A 22,404-nucleotide genomic window follows, 5' to 3' on the forward strand; every position below is an offset into this window, starting at 1 on the left:
ACGTACAGCAACACTTTATATAAAAAAAATACAATTTAAAACATTTGTCTACCAAATCAGTCACCTATATGCAGAAACAACAAAATAAACGCAATGCAAAATAAGATAATCTAATAATGTAATAAAAGGATCTCTGCGGACCTGCGCTCAAGGAGCACATTTTTAAGAAATGGCTTTGGGTTTTTGAATTAATAATTCAGAACAAAATAATAAATCAATCAATTAGGAATGAACATCTGCTTTTTGGAAAATCATTGGAAAATGTAGGAAAACACAACCGATGCAAAGGTGATAAAGTCAAACCGAGATCTCTTTAATAATCTGATTAGCAACAAAAGATCCCGCTCTGAGCGATTCATATTTTCCTTCAGGACCGGACATACATTATCGAATTATAAAGCGTGAAAGTCAAAATTTATATATTTGTCTTTCTTACCTTTTGATTGCGTCCACATGGAACGTACTCTTTAGGGAGTGGCTGAAAGCACTTTGAAATATGAAAGATGATTCTGGTGCGCATTTTTGTTGGCCATACACATGGACGGCTTTCAAAGGAGCGAGGAAATCTGATACTATTACATTCCTTGTGTCTATGGATACGTATGTTTGGATATATAAGTTGACTCGTCAGAGGGTGGGAAACCACCAGCACAGCATATGGTTTTCTTCAGAGAGTTTTAGTGGAAACACGTTCAAGCTTTTAATCATTCAAAGCATGGCAAAGTCGTGGAATGACACTGCATTTAAAGTCTCATCTGTAGTCATCTAAACGATAACTTCTTAGTAATAGGAGTATTTCGGAGTGGAGTCCCACGAAAAGTCGTTCCACCAGGACCAGTGACTGCAAACCGGTGTTGCACAATGAGATAAACAGCTTTAAAGTCACTATTTCCTCACTATGACCTCACTGTGGTGTTTGGAGTTACCTGGAATCCTGTTTCGTCATTACACACAGACTCGGGGGTTGGATATCCGTGATGATATACGCTATTTCCAAAGTAAGATGAACTGTACCAGTCGCGTCAATGTTTATACTGCGCATACAACTAACCACAAAAGGGTTAATAAAAGGTTCATGTTTTGCTTCCTCGCACGAGTCATCTGCAACGGAAGATCGAGTCACTGCTCACTGCTAAATGTGGGAATAGACCAGGATATGCAAGAGAGCTTATGACTTATTGTGGAGCTTAATTTCCCATATAGGAACATCAATTAATGTAATAGTCCCCACACTGTTCTGAAGAGAAACAAAAATAGACTCACATAAGACATGCTGGCACACAGTGAGAGTACAGAGCTATAAAATAAAAAGTTTGGAAAGTTTAGCTCAGAACATTAAAGTTAATAACACTTAGTGCTTCGTGCTTGATCTCCTGTTCTGATCATAAAATAATCCATAAAGGTACACATGTGGGATTCCTCACATGTTTTTGTTGAGAGATTTTAAAATGCAAATTAACCAAAAAAGAAATGTATGTGATTGATCACTTACCCCAATTATACTATATTATATATATATAATATATATATATAAATATATATATATATATATATAATATATATATATATATATATAATGTCTTTTACATCATCAAATAAACAGTTAAAATGGCTGGATTAGAATGAAAAAAAAAAAAATATAAATATATAAATAATACAAGTTGAGTGAACAATTTCTTTACCCTCAAGTGTCCATTCACTGTCAATTTAATCCGACTTAAAAGAAAAATCCATCCTAATTTGTGGAAAATCAGACAATAAGCTTGGTTTTCCATTCTCCGACCAAGAGGATATTTTTCATTTTCTATCAACAGAAGATGGAACACCACAGGAATGATTACTTATAAACAGCCAAGTAACAAGAGAATGATAAATCAGTAATAAAATGCGGTGGATGGATTTTATTCTAATTCGTTCTTTCCATACTGTGAGAGCAGAAGTGAAGAAAAAAAGAAAAGCTCGAGAAAAGACTGCATGTTCTCCATACACCAACCCTGCCGGCCAAATATTGTTTCACATCACACTTTCCCGCCTGCCAAAATGAGGCAAGGGGAATTTCTGCAAGCACTCAGCATATCGGTCCTCACACTCGCACGCTGGTCCAATTAAAATGAAAGAACAACACGAAAGGGTCCCGAAACACATTTTTTACTTTATAACCATTAAAGCAGAGAGCGGAGGCACAGACAGTGCTTTCAGACTCATACAGGAGCTGTACTTCTGTGTTTACCCCTGTCATGACTCAGCCACCAACGAAACACATCAGCCCTTAATAATCTCCAACCTGTGGGTCAGTGATTCAGCTGATCAATGAATCAGTCCAGCAGTCATGTGTCTCGCCTCGGAGTGCGTCTGGACCGCCGGAAGTGAGAAGGAGCCGACGGTCCAGCTGTAGCTTCTCACGGAAAGTGAATAGAGTCGACTGTCACCGCCACAAACTACCGTGTGGCTCGGAAAGCTGACGTCACATTTTTGTGGAAGAATGATGACCTTATTTAGTCTTTGCTCACTGCTAAATATGCATTTGTTTTTGGACGGAATCGGATCCTTTTGTTGAAGTAGAGTAGGAATGCAGGAGCGAGTCGGTAAGGAAACAACGTCAAGACTGTCATGCATACGGCGCGTGTTGTTGTGTCAGATACTCTCTTAAAAGGCACTATAACATTACTAAAGTGTAACCAAAGTACGACTTCATGCAGTCAAACTATAAGTAACTGCAACATTAATTAGCTAACTCACATTAATTTGCAACTACATGTCAACTATCTGACACTGTGAGGTCGTACGATTCTGTAGGATTTGTCAAAAACCCAAGTGATGGGTAGGTTTAGGGGCGGGGTTAGGTAGAAGTCATTCGGACAAATTTATACGAATTGGCAACTCGTACAATTTAGCGAAAATCATATGAACGTGAGGTCGTACGAATTAGCCACCTGATAAAATATTTACAAATTGCTGTGAGATCGGTCTCTCATTAGAATATTACTATACTGTTAGATTAGAGTTAGTACGTGTGCTTGGGATTAATCAATCATTTCAATCATTTTTATTTATATAGCGCTTTTAACAACACAGGTTGCATCAAAGCACTGTACAGTATAATGACAGGGATGTATAATGGCGAGAGTGACCAATTTCTTATTAAATGCAGAGACGGTCTCTGTAATCAATTCGACGTTAAATCACTAGAAGTTAAGTGTCCCCAACCAAGTAAGCCAGAGGCGACAGCGGCAAGGAAACAAAACCCCATGCATACAGAATGGAGAAAAAAAAACCTTGGGAGAAACCAGACTCAGTTGGGGTCAGTTCTCCTCTGACCGGACGCCCAGCACTTAACTTCCAATTAATTATAGATTAATAATAGTCAGTGGATTGTCTGTTGGGGAACCATTAAAATAAAGTGTTAAATGGTAAATTCACACAAAAATTACAATTCTGTCATTAATTGCTCTCCTTTATGTTGTTCCAACCTTCTAAGAGTTTCGTTCCTCTTCAGGAAACAAACTATTTTAGAGGTTTTTTATGAAATCTGAGAGCTTTCTGACCCTCCATAGACAGCAATGCAACTGCAATGTTCCTCGGTCCAGAAACACAGCAAAGATAGTGGTGAAAAAGTCCATGTGACATCAGAGGTTAATTGGTATTGTTACGAAGTCATAATTTTACCCCAGAATGTAATCAACGCTGTTTTCGTCCAGCATGCACACTTTATCTTGAACATACAAAAAGCGTTGATTACGTTCATTACATTTTGAGATACTCTCTCTCTCTCTCTCTCTCTCTCTCTCTCATTGTATTAATATAGATGTTGACTGCTTCGTCATGCTAAGGCTAGTTTCAACATAAAAGCTCAAGAAACATTCAAGTGTTGCCGCTCACACGCTACATGACTGAATTAATTTAGGACACAGATATAGACACGGCATGTCCCAAAGAACTACTTGAGACTAATGACACTTTTCCAAACATCTGACTTTAATTGTATTTCAAACCACCTAAGTGTGGGCTGGAATGGGTTCGCAACACAAACTCTGACTTTTCCTTACCGTCTAAACAAGGTTTTAATGTCAACGTGTATAATATGTTAAGTAATTTGTTTAAAATGTCCCTATTTTTATGTTTTCCCATTCCGGCCTGTGATGTTATGAAAGAACCGTCATCTGGGTCCTAAAATGCTTTACACAAGTCATCGCAGACAACCTTTGTAATGACGATATATGCAGCAGAATTATGAGTGCCACACCCGGATACGTGCCGTCTAGCAGATCCACCACCCTTTTCCAATCACCGTCTTGTCTACACACCCACACCCTCTCCCTCCTATTACCCCTCCAATTGTTTTGAGACTACGTCTTAGAAAGCACTTTGAAAGTGCCAGAAGTGCTGGGGAAGTTTCCCATCTAGGCCAAGTTCATCTTATTCTCCACATATTATTGCGCGTTTGAAGGAAGGCTACATTTCCACAGCCGGCTGAGAAGCAGCTGTTTCTGATCCCTGATTAACCAGACTGTACAATCTGAGCTGATATCATTGTATTATTGCATTAATGATTGCAGAGGCACCATAATGAAACCTCCGGGCTGACAATGATAATTGATTATATTAGTTGATTAGTTGCATTTTTTTAACTGAGCGACTGGCACGCTTCTATAATCCAAAAAAGGTGATCTGTCTTGAGAACAGTGTACAGATATGAATATTTTGTATACATTTAACATCTGGAAAAAGGCATATCATTTTTTAACAGCAGAGTGAACTAATTAACATGCATCAACGTTTTTAAATAAACCTCACAAAGTGTCATGCTACAACTGTTTCTTTAAATGTCACGCTTAGACACTAATGCATATATAATGCCATACACACAACACATTACCGACTGCAATTCCTATTAACAGCTCAGAATGACTTTTTATTTGGCGAAAAATTATCTGTACACACCATGAATTACATTTTTGCCTCTCGCTCAGTGCTCCAACACATCTCATGAGACTTTTCATTCAGAGCCGAATATGCTTGATTTAATCGACAACATTTCCTGCTAATAAATATAAAAGCATAATTATTTCAACAGAAGGCAGATTTTTTTTCTTCTTTGGCCCCGCATGTCATCAAGAGCATCAACTAAAACATTACACAAAATCAATTACAAACCTACCAAAGACAAGCGCTCCAGCAGATATACATATCACGTTATTAATAAAGATGCTTTTCGGTTGGGGGGGGGGTGGTTGGTCCAACTTGAAAAGCTGCCATCGAAGAAAGCCAGATTCGCATTAGACAACGCTCTACATTTCAAAACACTCTGGGCTGTTGAGAATACAAATGTCTTTTCGGGTCAGGTGGGTTGCGGAGTGCTTGACGAATGACTGCATAGCGAACATACATTAATAAAGTCTTGTTTGCATATAAAACAACCAGAACACCCAAGAGGCTTAAATATACTGCTGCAATAAAGCATGGTGGAAGATTCTGCCATGGCTGAATATAAGGAGCTTGACGTACATAATGCATGCGCTGTGCAAGTTACATTTCCACTTAGCTGTTATGCAATGCTTTCCAAAGCCATTGGATATTATATTATCAGTGAGGGTTCGCAGATGCTTCCAGAATCTGATGCATCTAATGTAATAACATTGTTGGCTTGGTCGTTCTATCATGTATAGCTATAACATAGGGAAAAAAGACACCACAAAACACCTCTTCCCATAGTTAGAGTAAATATTACGTAAGAGAATACTTATTGTTTTCCACGTTCACTTCCAAGGCTCAGTTAAAGTCTACGGCAGATGTTATGCTTAAGCGGAAGGGCTGTGGATCTCGCCAAGGCCACGGCCTTCTTTCGAAAAGAAAAAGCCATGGGTGGCTTATAGGGTGGAGAATGGTTAATTCTCTAGGAATAAATCAAAGAAAGCTAAAGACAACGTGAATTTACAACCTAATTCACTTCTTTAAATGTAACTTTTTTGTCAGTGAGGCATCTGGAAGCTTGTTTCTGCCACTTAATAAAAGATTGCAAATACTTCTCACAATTAAAATTTTTACTCAAAATAGAAAAATTTTTCCCCCAGAACTATGTAAAACAAAAACTAAAACACAGTTGTAAGTTACAGGTCAAATCTGTGTGACAAACTATCAGTTGTGTACCACAGCATGTTTCTTTTGTACTTTTTATCTCACAATTCTGACTTTTTTCTTTCAATCATGAGTTTTCATTTCACAAATCTGACTTTTTTCTCTGAATTGCCAATTGTGAGTTACAAAATCAGAAATCAGTCGTGTGTTACATCTTGTTCTGCTACTGCATAAAAATAGAATAAAAGAAATCGGAATAAAACGTTTTCGTTTCCCAATTCTGATTAAAAAAACTAAAAAAATGAAGTTAAAATGATGTGATATGTACTCCCAAACACATTACAAAGTCAGAATTGCCAGATATAAACTGAATTGGGAGATGTAAACGCATGAGTCTTTTCGATTACGTTAAGTGAGAAACAAAAATCATATGGAAGTTGCTTGGAGGTTTTAAAACGCATGAGGGATTGATGACATTAAATGATGACTAAATAACATTTCTTAAGACTCACATGGACAGCTGAACCATGCACAAGAAATGTGCATCAGAAAATAAAGTACATTTTTGTGTTGGCTTTTCAGAGACGATTTCACCGGCTATAATGTGAACATCTTGGTCCTTACAGTGATTTGTTTAACAATTGCATAGGGCTATATATCTTGATTTTTTTATTTTATGACGAGCTTGACACAGCTCAACCAGTGGGGAGTGTTTGGATCTGTCTGTCCAACCAATAGAATTTGGGAAAGATTTTAAGATTTAAGAGATTTAAGCCCAAAAATAAATTTAAATCAGACACTTAAACTTTAAATGACAGCATTTAATTAACTGTAAAAGAACGCAAAAGTTTGGACCTCGTGCCTCCAAGTGCAGTATAGGCCGATATACTAAGTATAGGCCACATGGGAGAATGCAACATAATAAGCATGACGAATGAAATGGTTACGCAGATTGCGCGGGAATGTTTTGGCTCTCATTTCGCATCTTCGCACTTCTCCAAAAGCGGAGAAGGTAGGGCAACCGCCGTTAGCCTATCTGACCTCACGACTTGGAGATTTTCCCTGTGGTCTCCAATGAAACTCACACAGGGAGGCAGAGTCGATTCCGGTTTCAGATAGCGCACGGCCCAGACAGCCTGACCTGCAGCCTCTCTCCAACCCCAAATCCTGGAAGGGATAGACAGCAAGAGAAACACAGTGTGCAGTAGAAAGTTTTGAATCCTGGAAACGCTCACATCTGGAGAAAGATTTACTCGTTCAGTCCATCGCCTTCTCTAGGGCTGAAAATACATTTTCCCTGCTCCTTCCTCTCCCTGTTCTCCATTCACGTTTTAATGGGACGTTGTCTCCCTGCCGTGACGGCGAGGAATCATGTAACCCCGTGTCACCAGACTCTCATCCCTCTCTCCGTTATGTGTCCCCCGATGAGAAGACAGAGGTGGAGGAAGGCAATCCATCACCCAATGGCGGCCCAAATCATCCAGACTGTCCCGCCGTGAGACACGACCAGCTAAAGTTAAGAAACAATTCCTTAGACAGACAGTGATTGCGACAATAGGACTTTGTTGACTCGTAATGTTTGGAGAATTGTCATTGATATCTTTATCTCCCACTTTGTATATTCAACAAGTCGGCAAGTTCTAGGTGTTTACTGTCATGTGAAATAGTGTACGCCAGGTCATTGCCAGTCTGTTGCTTGCCGCGCTAAAGCAGTAACAGCTCTCCTGTCTCAGGTATGAAGCGGAGACTGCTATGGCTCATTTTAACAACCCCAATAAAAAAGTCTCCACACAAACATTCGGCGCCCTGAAGACAGAAAAGCTGTCTTGCTCTATCTGTTCGCCATTCCCTGTGCGAATAACTAGCCCAAATTCAAATAAGAACTATAAAAAAGGAAGTCATTACAACAACTGATACTTTTCGCCTCCTCAGACCACAAAAAACATAACGTCATAATTCGCAAGTATCGTGTGCGAATTGAGTGCGGTCGTGATTTGATGGTATTACACAGCATATTTCCTCTTCTCTGCCGTCAAAACAAAAACCATGAGTATTATGACATAATAATTACGATAATTCTCTTTTCCAGTGTAAACCATGTAAAGGGGATTAGCAACAGCTAATCATATTTAGAACCATCTAGTCCAGAGAGCTTTCCAGCAGTTAAGATAAGTTTCTGACATTTCTAGAAATGAAGAGCAGAATAACATTTAACTTCAAACCAAGACAAGCAGTAAACTAACAGTATATTAATTCTTTGCATGGTATGATCATCAGCATAATGATTTCAAGGATCCAAACATCAATTGTTTATTAATTGAGAATTCACCAAAAACAGCAACAACAACAATAAAAATAAAAGAGAGTGTAATATTCAAAATAATACTCAAACATTTACTATCAAATAATGTGAATCAATACTCAGCCTTTTTACTTCATGAGGGGGAATAAAAAATAGAATTCTCGAATCTCTGCAATGAGCAAGTTTTACCACAAGAGGGACTCCTTACAGTGATACTGTATTTAGTGTTAAAGTGATAGAAATGTGATAAAGAGAAAATAATACATTATCCTGCTGTCCGAAACAAGTTATTAAACATACATACAAATATGAAATATTTAAAACCTAATAACATCTATGTTAATAATGTTTACTAAAACATTGGTGTGAAATGTTATCATTTAATTACTAGGATAAAAAAAATGAAGACTAATATACTCCTTGATTCACTATGCCCCAGACGTTCAAACCAAAGGCTGACTCTTTCAAGGCAGACTTTAGACACTGACTTCAGTCGGCATCACTGACGAAAGGGGGGTCTCCTGAATCAGAACTTTGAGTAATCCCGAATTAGTACATCAGTACGTCTTATATGGTAAAAACGTCTACGTAACCCACAGCACATCATGACTCGTATGACTGCGGGATCCCTCATGCATGTTTTGGCTGATATGCAGACGAACGACCCACACATGCCCTCGACGCTGCCTTTGATGATGTCACAACCCCAGCTGCCTGTCTCACTGAGAATCCCAGACATCTGTCCTCGGCCAATTAAACAGGAAGTTAGCCTTCCAGGCACTTCCTGGTGAATCTGCGCACAACATGTGTTGCATGTTGCAGGGTAAAGGGAAGCGTGGAATGTTTAACGTGTGCTGCTTCAAAGTGACGTCAAGATGCCCTTTCTTCAAGGAAACCGTTTAAATAGGAAGAAAAAAAGAAGTTCTCTGAAATTTACCACTTGACCAGAATTGGCTAATGCACTTCCGAGAAACCGCAAAACTCGAGTACCAGTATTAATTTGGTTTGACAACACTCGAATTTTGCCTGCTGAAATGTGATCGCGTCACACAGAGGTGCGACTGTGAAGACTGAAAACTTACAAATAAATGAACTTAGTCTCTTAACAGATAATCACAAGTCACATCTGTCGAGCAAATTCCACTGCGTGCTCCGTAAATCCTGCAGAGGGAAAGTTGCTCTGCCCTGCAATTGAAAAAAAAAAAAAAACAATTAGAAATAAATATTATAAGCAAACGTAAAGAGAGGGAGGGAGCAAGGAAGAGGGGAGGGAGCGAGGGAAGTATAATTGCTCTGTAAGAGAGGAGAAGGGAGCTAGAGCCAGTGAGAGAGTCCAGCCCACTTCTACAAAACCATTCAACTCCTGCACAGTGAGCAGTCCCAGACCTCTTACGAGCACACTGCTTCCCTGGGGCACATCCAGAAGCCGACTGCCCATCCCATACAAACTTCCCAAGGACCTGGAGAGGGAGAAAGCCACTGACAGAACTGCTCCGACCAGCATCTCTTCTCACAACTTACCAGCAAGGATTACATTTTTCCTCACTTTTTTCCCCCCTCTAGTAGTTTAGCTCTTACTTTTTTTGCTCCCCTTGAATTTTTGGTCCGGTTGAGCTCATCCACGGGCAGACAGACTTTACCGCAAGCTCTCGGCGACAGGACGGTTCTTGTCTTACTTTGAAAGTAACTTTTAAAGCAAGTTGTTCATTTTGCAAGCCGGCGCAAGCACCCTCTTCAGCAACTGACACTTTTCATTTAAGGATGTCCCCTCTCCCCGTTCTGAGCGGGATCTTCCTGCTGCTCATCCAGACCTGCTCCCTCAGTGCCATGGTCACCAAAGGGAGCCTGGCAACGTCCGAACAGGCAGCCACGGACTGTCCCTCCTGCGCCCTGGCTCGGCTTCGAAAAGGCGAGGGTGAGGACGAGGGAGCCCAGCAAGACGTGGTCGAGGCGGTGAAGAGACACATACTTAACATGCTGCACCTGCAAGAGCGCCCCAACATCACGCACCCGGTGCCTCGAGCGGCGCTCCTCAATGCCATTCGCAAGGTACACGTGGGACGGGTGGCCAAGGACGGCAGCGTCCTGATTGAGGACGAGGCCAGCAGCCGCACAGACACCGAGCAGGCGGAACAGACGGAGATCATCACGTTTGCTGAAGCCGGTGAGTGCAACTTTCTAACAAAGGGTGATCTTAGTCTTTAGATACTTTAAAGTAAATCGTTCGGTCTTCCCTCGTGGGATGAAACCGGAGAGGTTGGTTTATAAAGCTGTTCAACTTAAGTCTGAAGAGTTCAGGGAAACCTGTTGCCACCGCACAAAGTCAGAGCAGTTAGAAATAAGCTGCGGCAATTCACTCCCCCTCTCTCTCTCTCTCTCTCTCTCTCTCTCTCTCTCTCTCTCTCTCTCGGTTCCTGCAAACCTCCTGCTGGTTTAGAGAATCAGTAATTATCTGCGAGGGCCCCCCAGGCTTTTAGCCGTAAGCTCTGCACAGGAGCACTTCCTTGGGGACTGACAGTCTCCTATGCAGCGTCCCTATGTGACTGAAGAGGGCTGAGATAGAGAGATAAAAAAAAAAGTCATAATGCATAGGAATAAAAAAAGGACTTCTCCGTATTATAGGAGGGAAAAGAAGGCTGTTCTGTTACTGCCTTTGTGTCGGGTTTCAAAGGCAGCTGAAAGAGCATTGTCGGCAGCAGTGAGAGCTGTTCAAAGGTGCTGTCAAGCCCATGATGTGAGGAGAGATTGGGTTCTTCTCTGAGTCATGCAGCTCAAACGGGTCATGAGTGACACAGAGCCGCGGCGTGCTGCAGGAGCTCTCAACAGATGTGTCAGACCTAAAAAGCAGCAAACAGAGCAATTGGATTGCTTGTCTGAAAGATGAATGTTTCATGATTTTAGCGAGCCGAGACTGTAATACTGCGGCCTTGTGGAGAGAATGATTATTTAGAATGACATTATAGGTATAAAAATGAATTATGCATTTTTAAAATGGAATAATAAGTATACAAAGTAGAGTAAGGAATAAATCCTTTAAGACAAGATGTCGCATGAAATAATCCACTCACTGGAACTAATAAAATATACAATATGCAGGGTTACCCGCACGTTTTTGTTTTTTTCTTCTTTTCCATGAGTCATTTATGACTACTGCAAAAGTGTTCTCAAAATCATTTTTTACCGACTGCATTCACAAAGAGCAATAACATTTACATTCGCTACAGAAATTTCCATGACGTTTTAAGATCTTCCACATCTGGAAATTTAAAAATGCACTGATTTTTCCAGGTTTTTCATGACCGTGAGAACCCTGTTTATGAGAACCATTCCCTGATAATCTTTTGGTGCCAGACTACAGCTTGTCACATTACAAAACAAATTTGACTCATGCTTAAGTGATGACAAAAACCTAGTTATGAGACACAGAAGGAAATCTGTTAATAATCAAATCTATAATCAAACTTTTACCACGTGCATTGTGAGCGCAAGTATTTATCCCATCAACCTCTGCTGGTTATCTATGGGCATTTGATAACTACTGGGGGGAGATGGACTGTCCCTCGGGCTGAATGAATAAATCAGGATTACAAGATCTCCTTCAACTGCTCACCTTGCAAAATGCCAGATTATGAACAGTACCTGGCACAAACTGAGCTCATGGTACATCATAGCTCAATTTCTGTGGACAGCAATCGATCTTTTCAACGATATGTCTGGCTCCATCACTCATCTTTTGACATTTCGAACACACCAGAAGAACTAAAGATATTCGCATAAGTAAATATAATACTTTCCTCATACTTCTCATCATTAAAGCAAACAAGTTTAAATACAAGGCTGTAAATATTACAAAATAAGTCATTTGATGGTCTTATTGTTATAATAAGCAGTGGGTGGAATGTTTGCTTTAATTGAAATTATAGTTTGAGACTGCAGTACGTCCTATCAGGCGGTAATTTCATAAACACGTTTCATTATAAGATCTGACCAAAACAAAACAGCCTGCATACTTCTTCTCTCCGTATGGTCACTTACAGGTTTTTGTTACAAATGAAGGGCGATGGTAAGCGTGCAAAAGCATCCATCAACATCCAGCAGAAACCTCGCGATAACCGTTTCACCGTTAGCTCGTGACTCGTGAGATTTCCCGCTCGAGTTCCATTCTCGTGCATGGCGCGAAATGCCAGATTTAGCTGTTATCAAAAGTATTCAAAATAAAACTGTTCTCTAAATCCACCACAAGGGGGAATGCAACAAAGCTTCAGACCCTCGCAAATAAGCGTGTGTGTTTGTGTGTGTGTATGCTAATTTTTTTTTTCCCAAAAGTGGATACGCAAATGTTGCTTTTTAACAACGTCAAAGCCAATATGGCACGCACATTTTATACATTGTTTTGCTATAAATACACTAGAACTGTCCATACATTTATAATACATTACGATTAACTTGAAAATGTGCTGCTTATGGTCCTACTGAATTGGTTACTTGTTACACATATCCTAATTGCACTTCAAAGTTAGCATATTAATAATTAAATTACTTCAGTACAACAATTGTAAACATTGCAATTATAACACTAAAAGTTTACTGTGGCTCCTAGTTGGGCCCATTCCAGTGTTAGTGTTCAAGCATCATTTAGTCTGCAGTGTGGCACCAGGTGATATTTTTCGGCTTTGGCATCACAAGCAGAGACATAACTGTAATTAGATTGATTTTCTAAATACTTTAATGCATAGTTGTGCATGGTGCTTATTTTATACTTGTTTGATTTTTAAGACACATGTTGCTGCACTGCATCACTGTAATGCTGCGTTAAGTGGGTTGTTTAGACAACTGTAATTATGTGTATGATGTAAGTCTCAGACTTCTGCATACACTATCTGTCTGGAATCTTGTCCAAGAATCTGCTGTCATAATTGCCCCACATACAGGTAGACATATATCTTATAAAGATATTAAATATAGGTATACGAAGTAACAGCATTCAGTAAGTCACTATTCATAAATAAATAGGCTGTTTTCCCAATAATTCAGATGGTTTGTTAAAAAGGAAAGTTATTTAATGGAACTGTATTGATCTCAGATTTCTTTGCATGTCTGTTGTCCTCAAATTATGTGCTGATTAGGTTCAGAAATCACACTTGAGATATCAGCGGACAGACACAAGGGCACCAGAATACTGCATTTATTGTTGGACATTGTTTAAATCGTTATTTTTAACATGCATCATTCTATCTGAATGAGCGCGACATGGTACGACTGATTACTCTCAATTTAAATGTGTAGCCTGAAGACATGAGCAATCAGTGCTTGTGTATGTTAGCATGACTGCAAATAATGAATAACTTTAGTCTGCAGACTTTTAGGCAGTTGCATAGAGTAAGAAATGGCAGCATTTAAGCTAATAAACACCAAGAAGCGCTTTTTAAAGCAACTCTATCTAAAGAACTTGCTCTTTCCGTGACATGTCACTATTACTGCTGAACCTTGAAAGTACACCAGAGGTCATTCATAAAATGTGGCCATCAAACGTTGGATAGCCTTTGCTTACAAACTAAATATAACGATTCAACAAATGCAGAGACTAGTGAATAGTATGCAGTATGTTCACTATTCTTTGTCGCTGAATTCCACTGAAGCCATGTGTAGAACTTCAAACAGAAGGCGTGTTGATGAGATCACTGTGGATGCTGTGGATGTGTGTGGGCGTTCAGTGTTTGGCCTTTCTGATGTCATTCAGGCGTGCAGGTTGCATATGCAAAGCTTGACATGTTCTGAAACAATGACTCAATATTTACTTCGTTTCCTCGTTTTGATCTCCTCCTACTAGCAATTTATCACAGGGAAAGCCCTATAATCACTCCCTGCAGTAATGGTTACAGAAAAGGAATGAAGATGTCCCAATTGTTCATGTGCAAGCAGTTATTTTTGCTAGATCAAACTCTGATTTCTTTGCAGAAAATAATATGAATAATATCTTGCGAAATAATATGAAGAATTACTATTTAAAGGCAATAGAAATAAAATAGCAAGAATCTTATTTTGGGGCTGCCAGCTTGCCAAACCTTACATATTAAAAAGCCGCAAAGTATCGCCTTTAAACACAATCCAAATTCGAGGACCACATTAAAAAGCCTCCTTGTTAGCCGAGGATCTCTTGGCATTAGTGTGGTCAAATAGTTTTCTCGGGTTGCAGGATACTTTGCTGCTCGTGACATTTTGTAATATGGTACTTAAAGCTTTCTTGGCTTCAAGGTACAGTACTGTAGTGAAGAAAGGATGCTGTAGCATCATGCCAACTATGCTCATTTATTACTCTGACAGCTGATGCATCATCCAAACCTGTTCGTGAGAGTGGGTTATTACTTGCAGATGTGGGCAGAAGAGCAGCGAGCATCTCAAACCTGTACCCATCATTGATTCCTGAAAAATCAGTCAGATAAATAAGTAAAATGTGAATTGCAACTATCCATATAGGTTGTCCCTCGTGTTTTGTTAAGCCGCAGTCTTGAAAGTGCCCGTCCTTCAGTTATGCAGCATGGCCTTGAGCCATGTTCTGTGGATTCTTACCAAAGGTTAGTAGGGGGGAGGCAGCAGTAACTCTCCTTGTTACCCTCCTGGTTCCCTGGGAGCTGCGTTGGCCTGCAGGGGCTGTCTGAAGCTGGTGATTCTTTGCCGCTGGATGGGGTGCCTGACTTAGATGGGGGCAGTAAATCAGTTCCACTGTTGGTGCCTGAAATGCCTGTGGGTGATGAGGACCAGATAAAGAGGGAACAAGGCAGTTTGGGAAAGAGCATTACAAGCATGCTTGGCCTTTACGGCGCAAGGTGTGGTATCGTGAAGTGTTAGTGACACTTTCCGGAGAATGTATACAAGACTCTACAGTGTTATGGTTGGGAAATAAGGTTTAATTGCACATTTTTGTTTGTTTGCTTCTCATGCTGGGATGTAGGAAAGGCCATGAATGCCGTTGCAGCAACATGCTGTGCACCGAAAGGAATTTTAGTGGTTTTCTGGTCTGTTCAGCGACATTATAATGTCAGAGGATGTTTTATGATCGCAGTGTAGATCTCTGTATATTTTCTCTTGGAGCACCTCTGCTGCATTTTTTGAGGGTTTAGTATCTGATTTGGATCTGCTTTATAATGCATTAGAGTAGCAAGTGATCGTTATCCACTTGATAACTGGTTATTGTTTGAAATATATGAATGTCATGTGATGTTATGGCTCGCAGTAAGCTCTAGCGCAAGAGTTTAGTCTGTGAAATCCATCCTCGCTGCTGACGGACCTGTGTTTGAAATATGTTGCATAACAGGCGAGGAACTCAAATCATTCACTCCCACACATCATTAAAAGAGTCATATTTCCACCTTCAGACTTTTATTTCTAATTTAATATCTTGTTGGGTCAAAGAAGAAAGTCGGTCAAGAGTCTTTAATTCCTGAAGGGATCCAGAAAGTGTTCTCATGTTAGCACCTAGCGTCCTTCCCTTCTGGTGTTTAATGTGAGTGCTTGTCAGCATGACCTAGGGAATATACATCAATGAATGAATTCCTCGTTCCACCTGATCCATTAAGCACCTGTTAGCACTATGCTCTTTGAACTATCATATGTGATCCGCATGGAAAACCTGTTGCCTTTAATCAGCAATGTCAACAAATTAGTCAAAGATAAATAGCGCATTCTATAAGAGTTAACTAGGAAGAGTACAAACAAACTCCATCCAAAGAGGCGTGTTTCAACAACCTTTCAGATTGCGGACTTCTTTACTGCCAAAGCATTCTTTGAGCTTCAAGCACTGGGGCATTGCAAGCCACACAATATGACAGGAGGCCAACAAGGAGATGAAAGAGGCTGATTCCCCCTAAGGTAAACCAGATAGAAAAGGGGATTATAGAACACATTAACTAAAGCCATGTTTAAAGAGGAGTGGACATCCCCTTGCCCCCCCCACAAACACACTTAAGTTCCCAGGTGATTCTACACTACAGCCACCCGCCCCTTTTGAAGACATGGAAGGGGGAGGGGAGGAATGTGTAAATGTTATTCTCCATCTTTGTGTGCAGGACAGCTGTGCAAACTCTGCCCTTGCGGTTAAATTGGTGTTTATTGTTGAGGGATTACCGCATGGCTCTTTAGTCCTTCTCTTCAAATTTCAAAATTTCTCTTTGCTCTCCGGCAAATATATTCAGAAGCATGCGGAGTTGCAAAGCTCCAGTGGCGATCTTTCTTCTTTGGGCCTGGGCCTCTGTTCTGGAGGGGCATTTTAAGAAGGTTTTACCCAGTAAAGCAAATGCTAACTATACTCGTTTCTTTCACTGGGTGCAGATTAAAAAAGAAACAATGCGTTAGCCACTACTGGAAAAAAAGAGCCCATTATTTTTTGACCGCGTTTGTGTTTGGACAGATGGGTTTGGGCCACACTCTTGCACACATACACACTCGTATCTGAATGCCATTGTAATAATGTCGTAACCCTGTAAATATGTTGTGGTACGTCATAGATTAGATAGATTCCTATTAGCAATGACATACAGGATTTGTATGCCAAGCCTTCGACAAGGTGGCCAGTTTAACAAGAACTCAGCTACAGTATAAGTAAGCAATAGTCTACAAGAACAGCCAACAAGGGTTTAGTAGCTTAAAAACTGGTTAAATCAGTAAATGGAGAGGATTTGTTTAGAAGTACCCAAATGATCCGTGAGCTGAAATTTTCCAGAGGCCTTGCCTCTGTCTATAACACGGTGGGAATCAAAGCCAAAGGGAACAGACTTTTACAATCCAATGAGACAGCAAGCCACATGCCACATCACTGCTTCCAGCTGCACGCTGTAAGTTGTCATGGCCATTATGTGTTACCAGGCCAGCAGACTCTTAATTGCTCAGTTAACTACCAGGAGAGGTGATGAAGTTGGTTTTAAACCCTCAATTATTTCAACTCCAAAGGTGGTGCAGGAAGAACCAAACGAGAGGGATTGTTTGCTTGCGAGTGTGCGTGTAGGAACAGCTGATTCACAGATTTGACGTGCAGGAAAAGGATGCACGACTGCATGAATCTATTCCATTTATTAATAGACGCACAAAACAGAAGAAGATTGTTCTGTGGAAACCTTGAAAGACTGGTCGTTTCTGGCACAGAGCTGAAGGGCTCCAGCGATGCCACCACTCCCAGCGCAGCAAAGTCAACTAGAGCCTCAGGCTACAGTGAAACACAATAGCTCATTTGACTAATCTCTGATGTGTCCTTCTCTTCCTGTCTCTCAGGTCAAGCTCCAGGGTTTGTCAACTTTCTCATCTCCAAGGAAGGCGGTGAGATGTCTCTAGTGGAGCAAGCCAACGTCTGGCTCTTTCTTCGACTGCCAAAGGGCAACCGCACCCGAGCTAACGTCACCATCCGGCTGCTCCTGCAGCAAAGTGCTGGGGAGAAGGTCCTGGCAGAGAAATCGTTGGACACGCGGCGCAGTGGCTGGCACACGTTTCCCGTCTCGGCCAGCGTGCAGGCGCTGTTGCAGCACGGGGGAAGCACACTGAGTCTGCGTGTCTCCTGCCCGCTGTGCGCCGATGCTCGAGCCACACCGGTGCTCGTGACTCCGGGAGGCGGCGAGCGTGAGCAGTCCCACCGGCCATTCCTCATGGCCGTGGTGCGACAGATGGACGATCTGTCCCAACGGAGACGTCGCAAAAGAGGCCTGGAGTGCGACGGCAAGGTACGCGTCTGCTGCAAGCGCCAGTTTTACGTAAACTTCAAGGACATTGGCTGGAACGACTGGATCATCGCTCCCTCTGGGTATCACGCCAACTACTGCGAGGGCGACTGTCCCAGCCACGTGGCCAGCATCACCGGAAACTCGCTTTCCTTCCACTCCACGGTTATCAATCACTACCGCATGCGAGGGTACAGCCCTTTCACCAACATCAAGTCCTGTTGCGTGCCGACTCGTCTGCGGGCCATGTCCATGCTCTACTACAACGAGGAGCAGAAAATCGTCAAAAAGGACATCCAGAACATGATCGTAGAAGAATGCGGCTGCTCGTAATTCCACTGCGGGAAGAGGAAGGGTAGGAGGGACATGGCTGGCTGGTAGGGGCGAGAGCCGCAGCTCCAGAATGAATGAAAAAGAAGAGATGTAGAGAGAGGAGAGGAGAGCTCCTCTATCTTTATCTCACTGCCTCAAGACAAACTCTCACGTAGACAGGCCTCTCTTTCTCTCGACCACTTGTGCGTGGTCATCTTAGAATCCAATGGGTATCTGTAACTCAGAGTAATCTCTGTGGCACTTTCAAAAAGAGAAAAGAAATATAATATATTTTTGTTACAAAGCAAAGGGAGCGAGGTCGGAGAGTATTTATGCGGCCTACTTTGCAGCGCAGACGTGCACTGCGGGAAGAGAGATGACGTAGATGAGGTGCCTGAAAAAGAAAAAATCTCAAAACTATGCAACTTGTCAAGTATTACGATATATTTTTCATCGAGGTGTTGTTTTATTTCTTAACTATTTACTTTTACAAACTAAAAAAAAAAGAGAAAAAAAAAAAAAAAAAAGTTAACGTTGTTGACTTTTTTTTTATACCTTGTACGTATGTTTTACGTATATGTTCGATGTGTGTGTCCGTGTACAAAAGTGCGTGTATGTACAGTGTGCCTCTACGGGAGTATTTGTGTACGTTTGTGTGCATGTCTGTTCGTGTGTTGTTGAGAGATACTTGAAAGAAGTTTGACGGGCTGCTGGAACCAAACATTTCTCTTTATTATTATTCTAATTATTCTGTTAATAATGTTATTTTGATTTCTGTACATTTTTTTGTTATCTTAAAAAAAAAAAAAAAAAAGAGACGTTAAAACGTTTACAGTTTTGCACTATATCAACATTTTGATCAGCGTAGCCACATATACAAATATGTTTATAGAGAAAGACTAGAAGCACTTCAGAACAGACGTACCTACATAGCATGAGTCTAACAAATGAGATTGTTAAAAATAAACAGGGAGGTTTGAGGGGAAGGCAGAGATGACTAGCACTATATCAGAGGACCATGTATACACATGCATTTTACAAAATAGTGTTTTGGTTTTTTACTCAACACCAAAGAATTTAGGTTAGCGTTGCCTACCATATTAGGCTGTCTCTGAACAGTTGTTCAGAAGATACCAATTTGTCTTTCAGAAGATTGCTTTGTTCTCCCTACAAAGATGTCCAGGTTAGCAAACCGAAAGACCTTTAAAACCGTTTCTCAATGTCCCACAGCGGCTCACTCCTGTGTGTGCTTTTGCACTGCTGCACAGTCCAATGCGCGACTGGCCATCTAAATGGTTAAAACAGCACTTAAACCAACCTTTTAAAGTTTGTTTTTAATTATGAATTGTTACAAAAGTGAATGTGCAGCATTAATATTTAATGACTTGTGTAATTGGGAGATGAATAACTATTTAGGTATTTGCGATTTTTCTCACCAAATGTTAAAAGGATCCGGAGTGATCCCAAAAAGAAAAAAAAAAAAAGCTTTTGTTTCGCAGATGTTAATATTTCCGCTTCCCGACATTAAATATTTTTACCACTGTGCAATGTTGAAAAAAAAAAAAAATGAAGCAATTTGGGAAAAGAAAAGAAAAAAGAAAAGAAAAAAAGATTTTGTGTTACATTTCGGACTAAGAAAAGTTTACTATTTTAAGTATGATCCTGATGGGAATGCATACAAAACGACGTAAAAGAACTATTAAAATGGAAAAGAAAATACAAATTCAGAAAAAAATATATATAAAGAAAGACATGTTGTATATGTTTTTGTTTGTTTTTGTTTGTTTGTTCGTTGTTATTAAAAAATAATTGACACTGAAATAAGTGGACTAAGAATAAAAAATATATTTTTTATTCTGTATATATGGAAATCAAGATACCAATATGTTGCATTGCTTTGTTGTACAAATCAAAAATGTGCTTGTGGCTATTTTTTTTTTATCTAATTTATTCTACAGTATTTTGTCCTTTGCTTCACCATTAAAGTTAAAATGTTGTACACTAAAACATGAGAAAAGTGTTGGTTGTGATTTCTTTGTGAACTAAAACGATGCTAACAAAGCACAAGCCCTACAATACACAATCACGACGGAAACAGAAGCAACCAAAAGCCACCTAAGAGAAGTCTAGAGCAAAAAAGGAAGACGGTTTGCATGCTAAATTATGATTATCAGGACAGAGAACCAGATGGCGTCTATATAAAGCATGTTGCATGCAGAGGTTTGAGTTAAACCACGGTGGTTTTGGAGGAGGTGGACCAGCCATCATGAACCATTACTAGTGTATGACACATAACCACAGCGCCCCAACACACACACGTGCAAGAAAACATCAACAACCTCGCAAACTCCAGACCCTTCAGAAGCATTTCACACACCTCCTCTGTCCTAAAATGAAAAAGGTGCTAGTTTAGATGACATGAAGTAGTGTGCCGGAGTTCCTGGTTAAATCAGGGCTGTCTCAGGCTAATGACAGAGAGGAGCAAACGGCTGGCAGTGATAATAATTCAGTAGCGAGCCATCAAAGAGCAGCAGGAGCTCAGAGTCTGCGGCCAGACAAACAGAGGATGCTCCTTCATTTATAATGCATTTAAAAAAATTTAATAAAATAAATTGTGCAAGTGCAGCATGCTAAGGTAAGCATCGAGGTGTCATGCCTTTTTTTATTTATATATATATATATATATATATATATATATATATATATATATATATATATATATATATATACCTTACCTTTTTTGCATCCTTACCTTATTTTGCATCCTTAATTCTACCCAGTACTTAAAATTAACAACCTTACTACCCATTAATAAGAAAAGTTGTAGTGAATAATTGTTCACATATAACGTATGTAGTTCCATCTCATAAATAATCTTACCACATCTTGTGAGTGGTTAGGAGTGCCTGGTTTATTTTGATGATATGTTGATATATAAAAAGAGTTGATATAGATATATAAAAAGAGTTTTTTAATCACTTTTATACTTTTTTGGGACCAACCTGTGCATATAATTACCAAAATTAGATTTTTCTTTCAGCTTGTTTTGAAACCGACGTATCATTTATCAGTGCATGTATTGGTCTAAAATTACCATACTTTGCATATGATGAACAAGATTGACAATAAGAGAAACGTTTAGTATTCAGGAGCCTCTGGCCTGTACATGCATGGATACACACATACTTGTGCCAACACACACACACACACACGTTTGTTTTTGTGAATTGTGGAGACATTGCATGGGGTAATCCTTTTTATACTGTGCAAACCGCATGTGATATTGCCTTACACCAACCCTACACCTTACCTTAACTTAGGGTTACTTGTGCACTTTTACTTCAAAAAACATTCACTCTGTATGATTTATAAGGGTTTTGAAATATGGGGGCATTGGGTAATGCCCTCATAAGTCACCTTCCCCTTGTAATATCTATGCCTTATCCATGCCTTCATAAAAAATGGTGTCCTCGTATATGTCACAAACACACACACACACACACACACACACACACACACGTACACCAAAGCACTATTATAGTCTTTATTTTACACTGACATGAACTTTTTCCTCAGAACAATTAGGCCTACAATCAGTTTTAAAAACACACAGAACCATGTCCTAATTGAAAGAAAGCAAGTTGACCGATTTAAGCTAATATTAATAAAAAAAACAGATTGAAGCTCAGATCAGCGTGAGTCCTATCAACTGGTTGCAAAAAGAAATACAAAACCTATCCATATGGAAAGAAAACTACTGACAAAAATTTAAATTACAAGCGATTATATAGCAAAAACAGTTACGAGCAATTTTTGACCTGAATTGCAAAAGGCGCTTTGGGTTTTTTTAATAGCACAGGGGAAATTGAAATAAAAAATAGTTTCGGTGTACAATTTAAGCAATTTCAAATGCATTTTAACATTATTTAACATGCATGTATTCATTCTAGTGAAAAAATATATAGAGCAAAGAAAAGGACTTGCAGCTAACTGATGATGATCCACATAAAT

At 40.0% G+C, this 22,404-nt stretch overlaps 1 protein-coding gene across 1 annotated transcript; it reads left to right on the forward strand.

Moving 5' to 3' along the window:
- The first annotated feature begins 9,706 nt into the window (after positions 1-9,706).
- inhbaa (inhibin subunit beta Aa) lies at positions 9,707-20,395 on the forward strand. Its single transcript, XM_043225681.1, has 2 exons — positions 9,707-10,541; positions 17,642-20,395. The coding sequence occupies exons 1-2, from the start codon at positions 10,139-10,141 to the stop codon at positions 18,412-18,414; spliced, it is 1,176 nt and encodes a 391-aa protein (XP_043081616.1). The 5' UTR covers positions 9,707-10,138; the 3' UTR covers positions 18,415-20,395.
- Positions 20,396-22,404: the final 2,009 nt, after the last annotated feature.

Source organism: Puntigrus tetrazona, chromosome 24, assembly GCF_018831695.1.
Source record: "Puntigrus tetrazona isolate hp1 chromosome 24, ASM1883169v1, whole genome shotgun sequence".
In the NCBI taxonomy this organism is placed as follows: domain Eukaryota; kingdom Metazoa; phylum Chordata; class Actinopteri; order Cypriniformes; family Cyprinidae; genus Puntigrus; species Puntigrus tetrazona.

Excerpts from the sequence above, each read along its gene's own strand:
- inhbaa (XM_043225681.1), top strand. The coding sequence starts at position 10,139 with ATGTCCCCTCTCCCCGTTCTGAGCGGGATCTTCCTGCTGCTCATCCAG. Across the intron at positions 10,542-17,641 it reads CATCACGTTTGCTGAAGCCG|GTCAAGCTCCAGGGTTTGTC; the intron begins GTGAGTGCAACT and ends CCTGTCTCTCAG.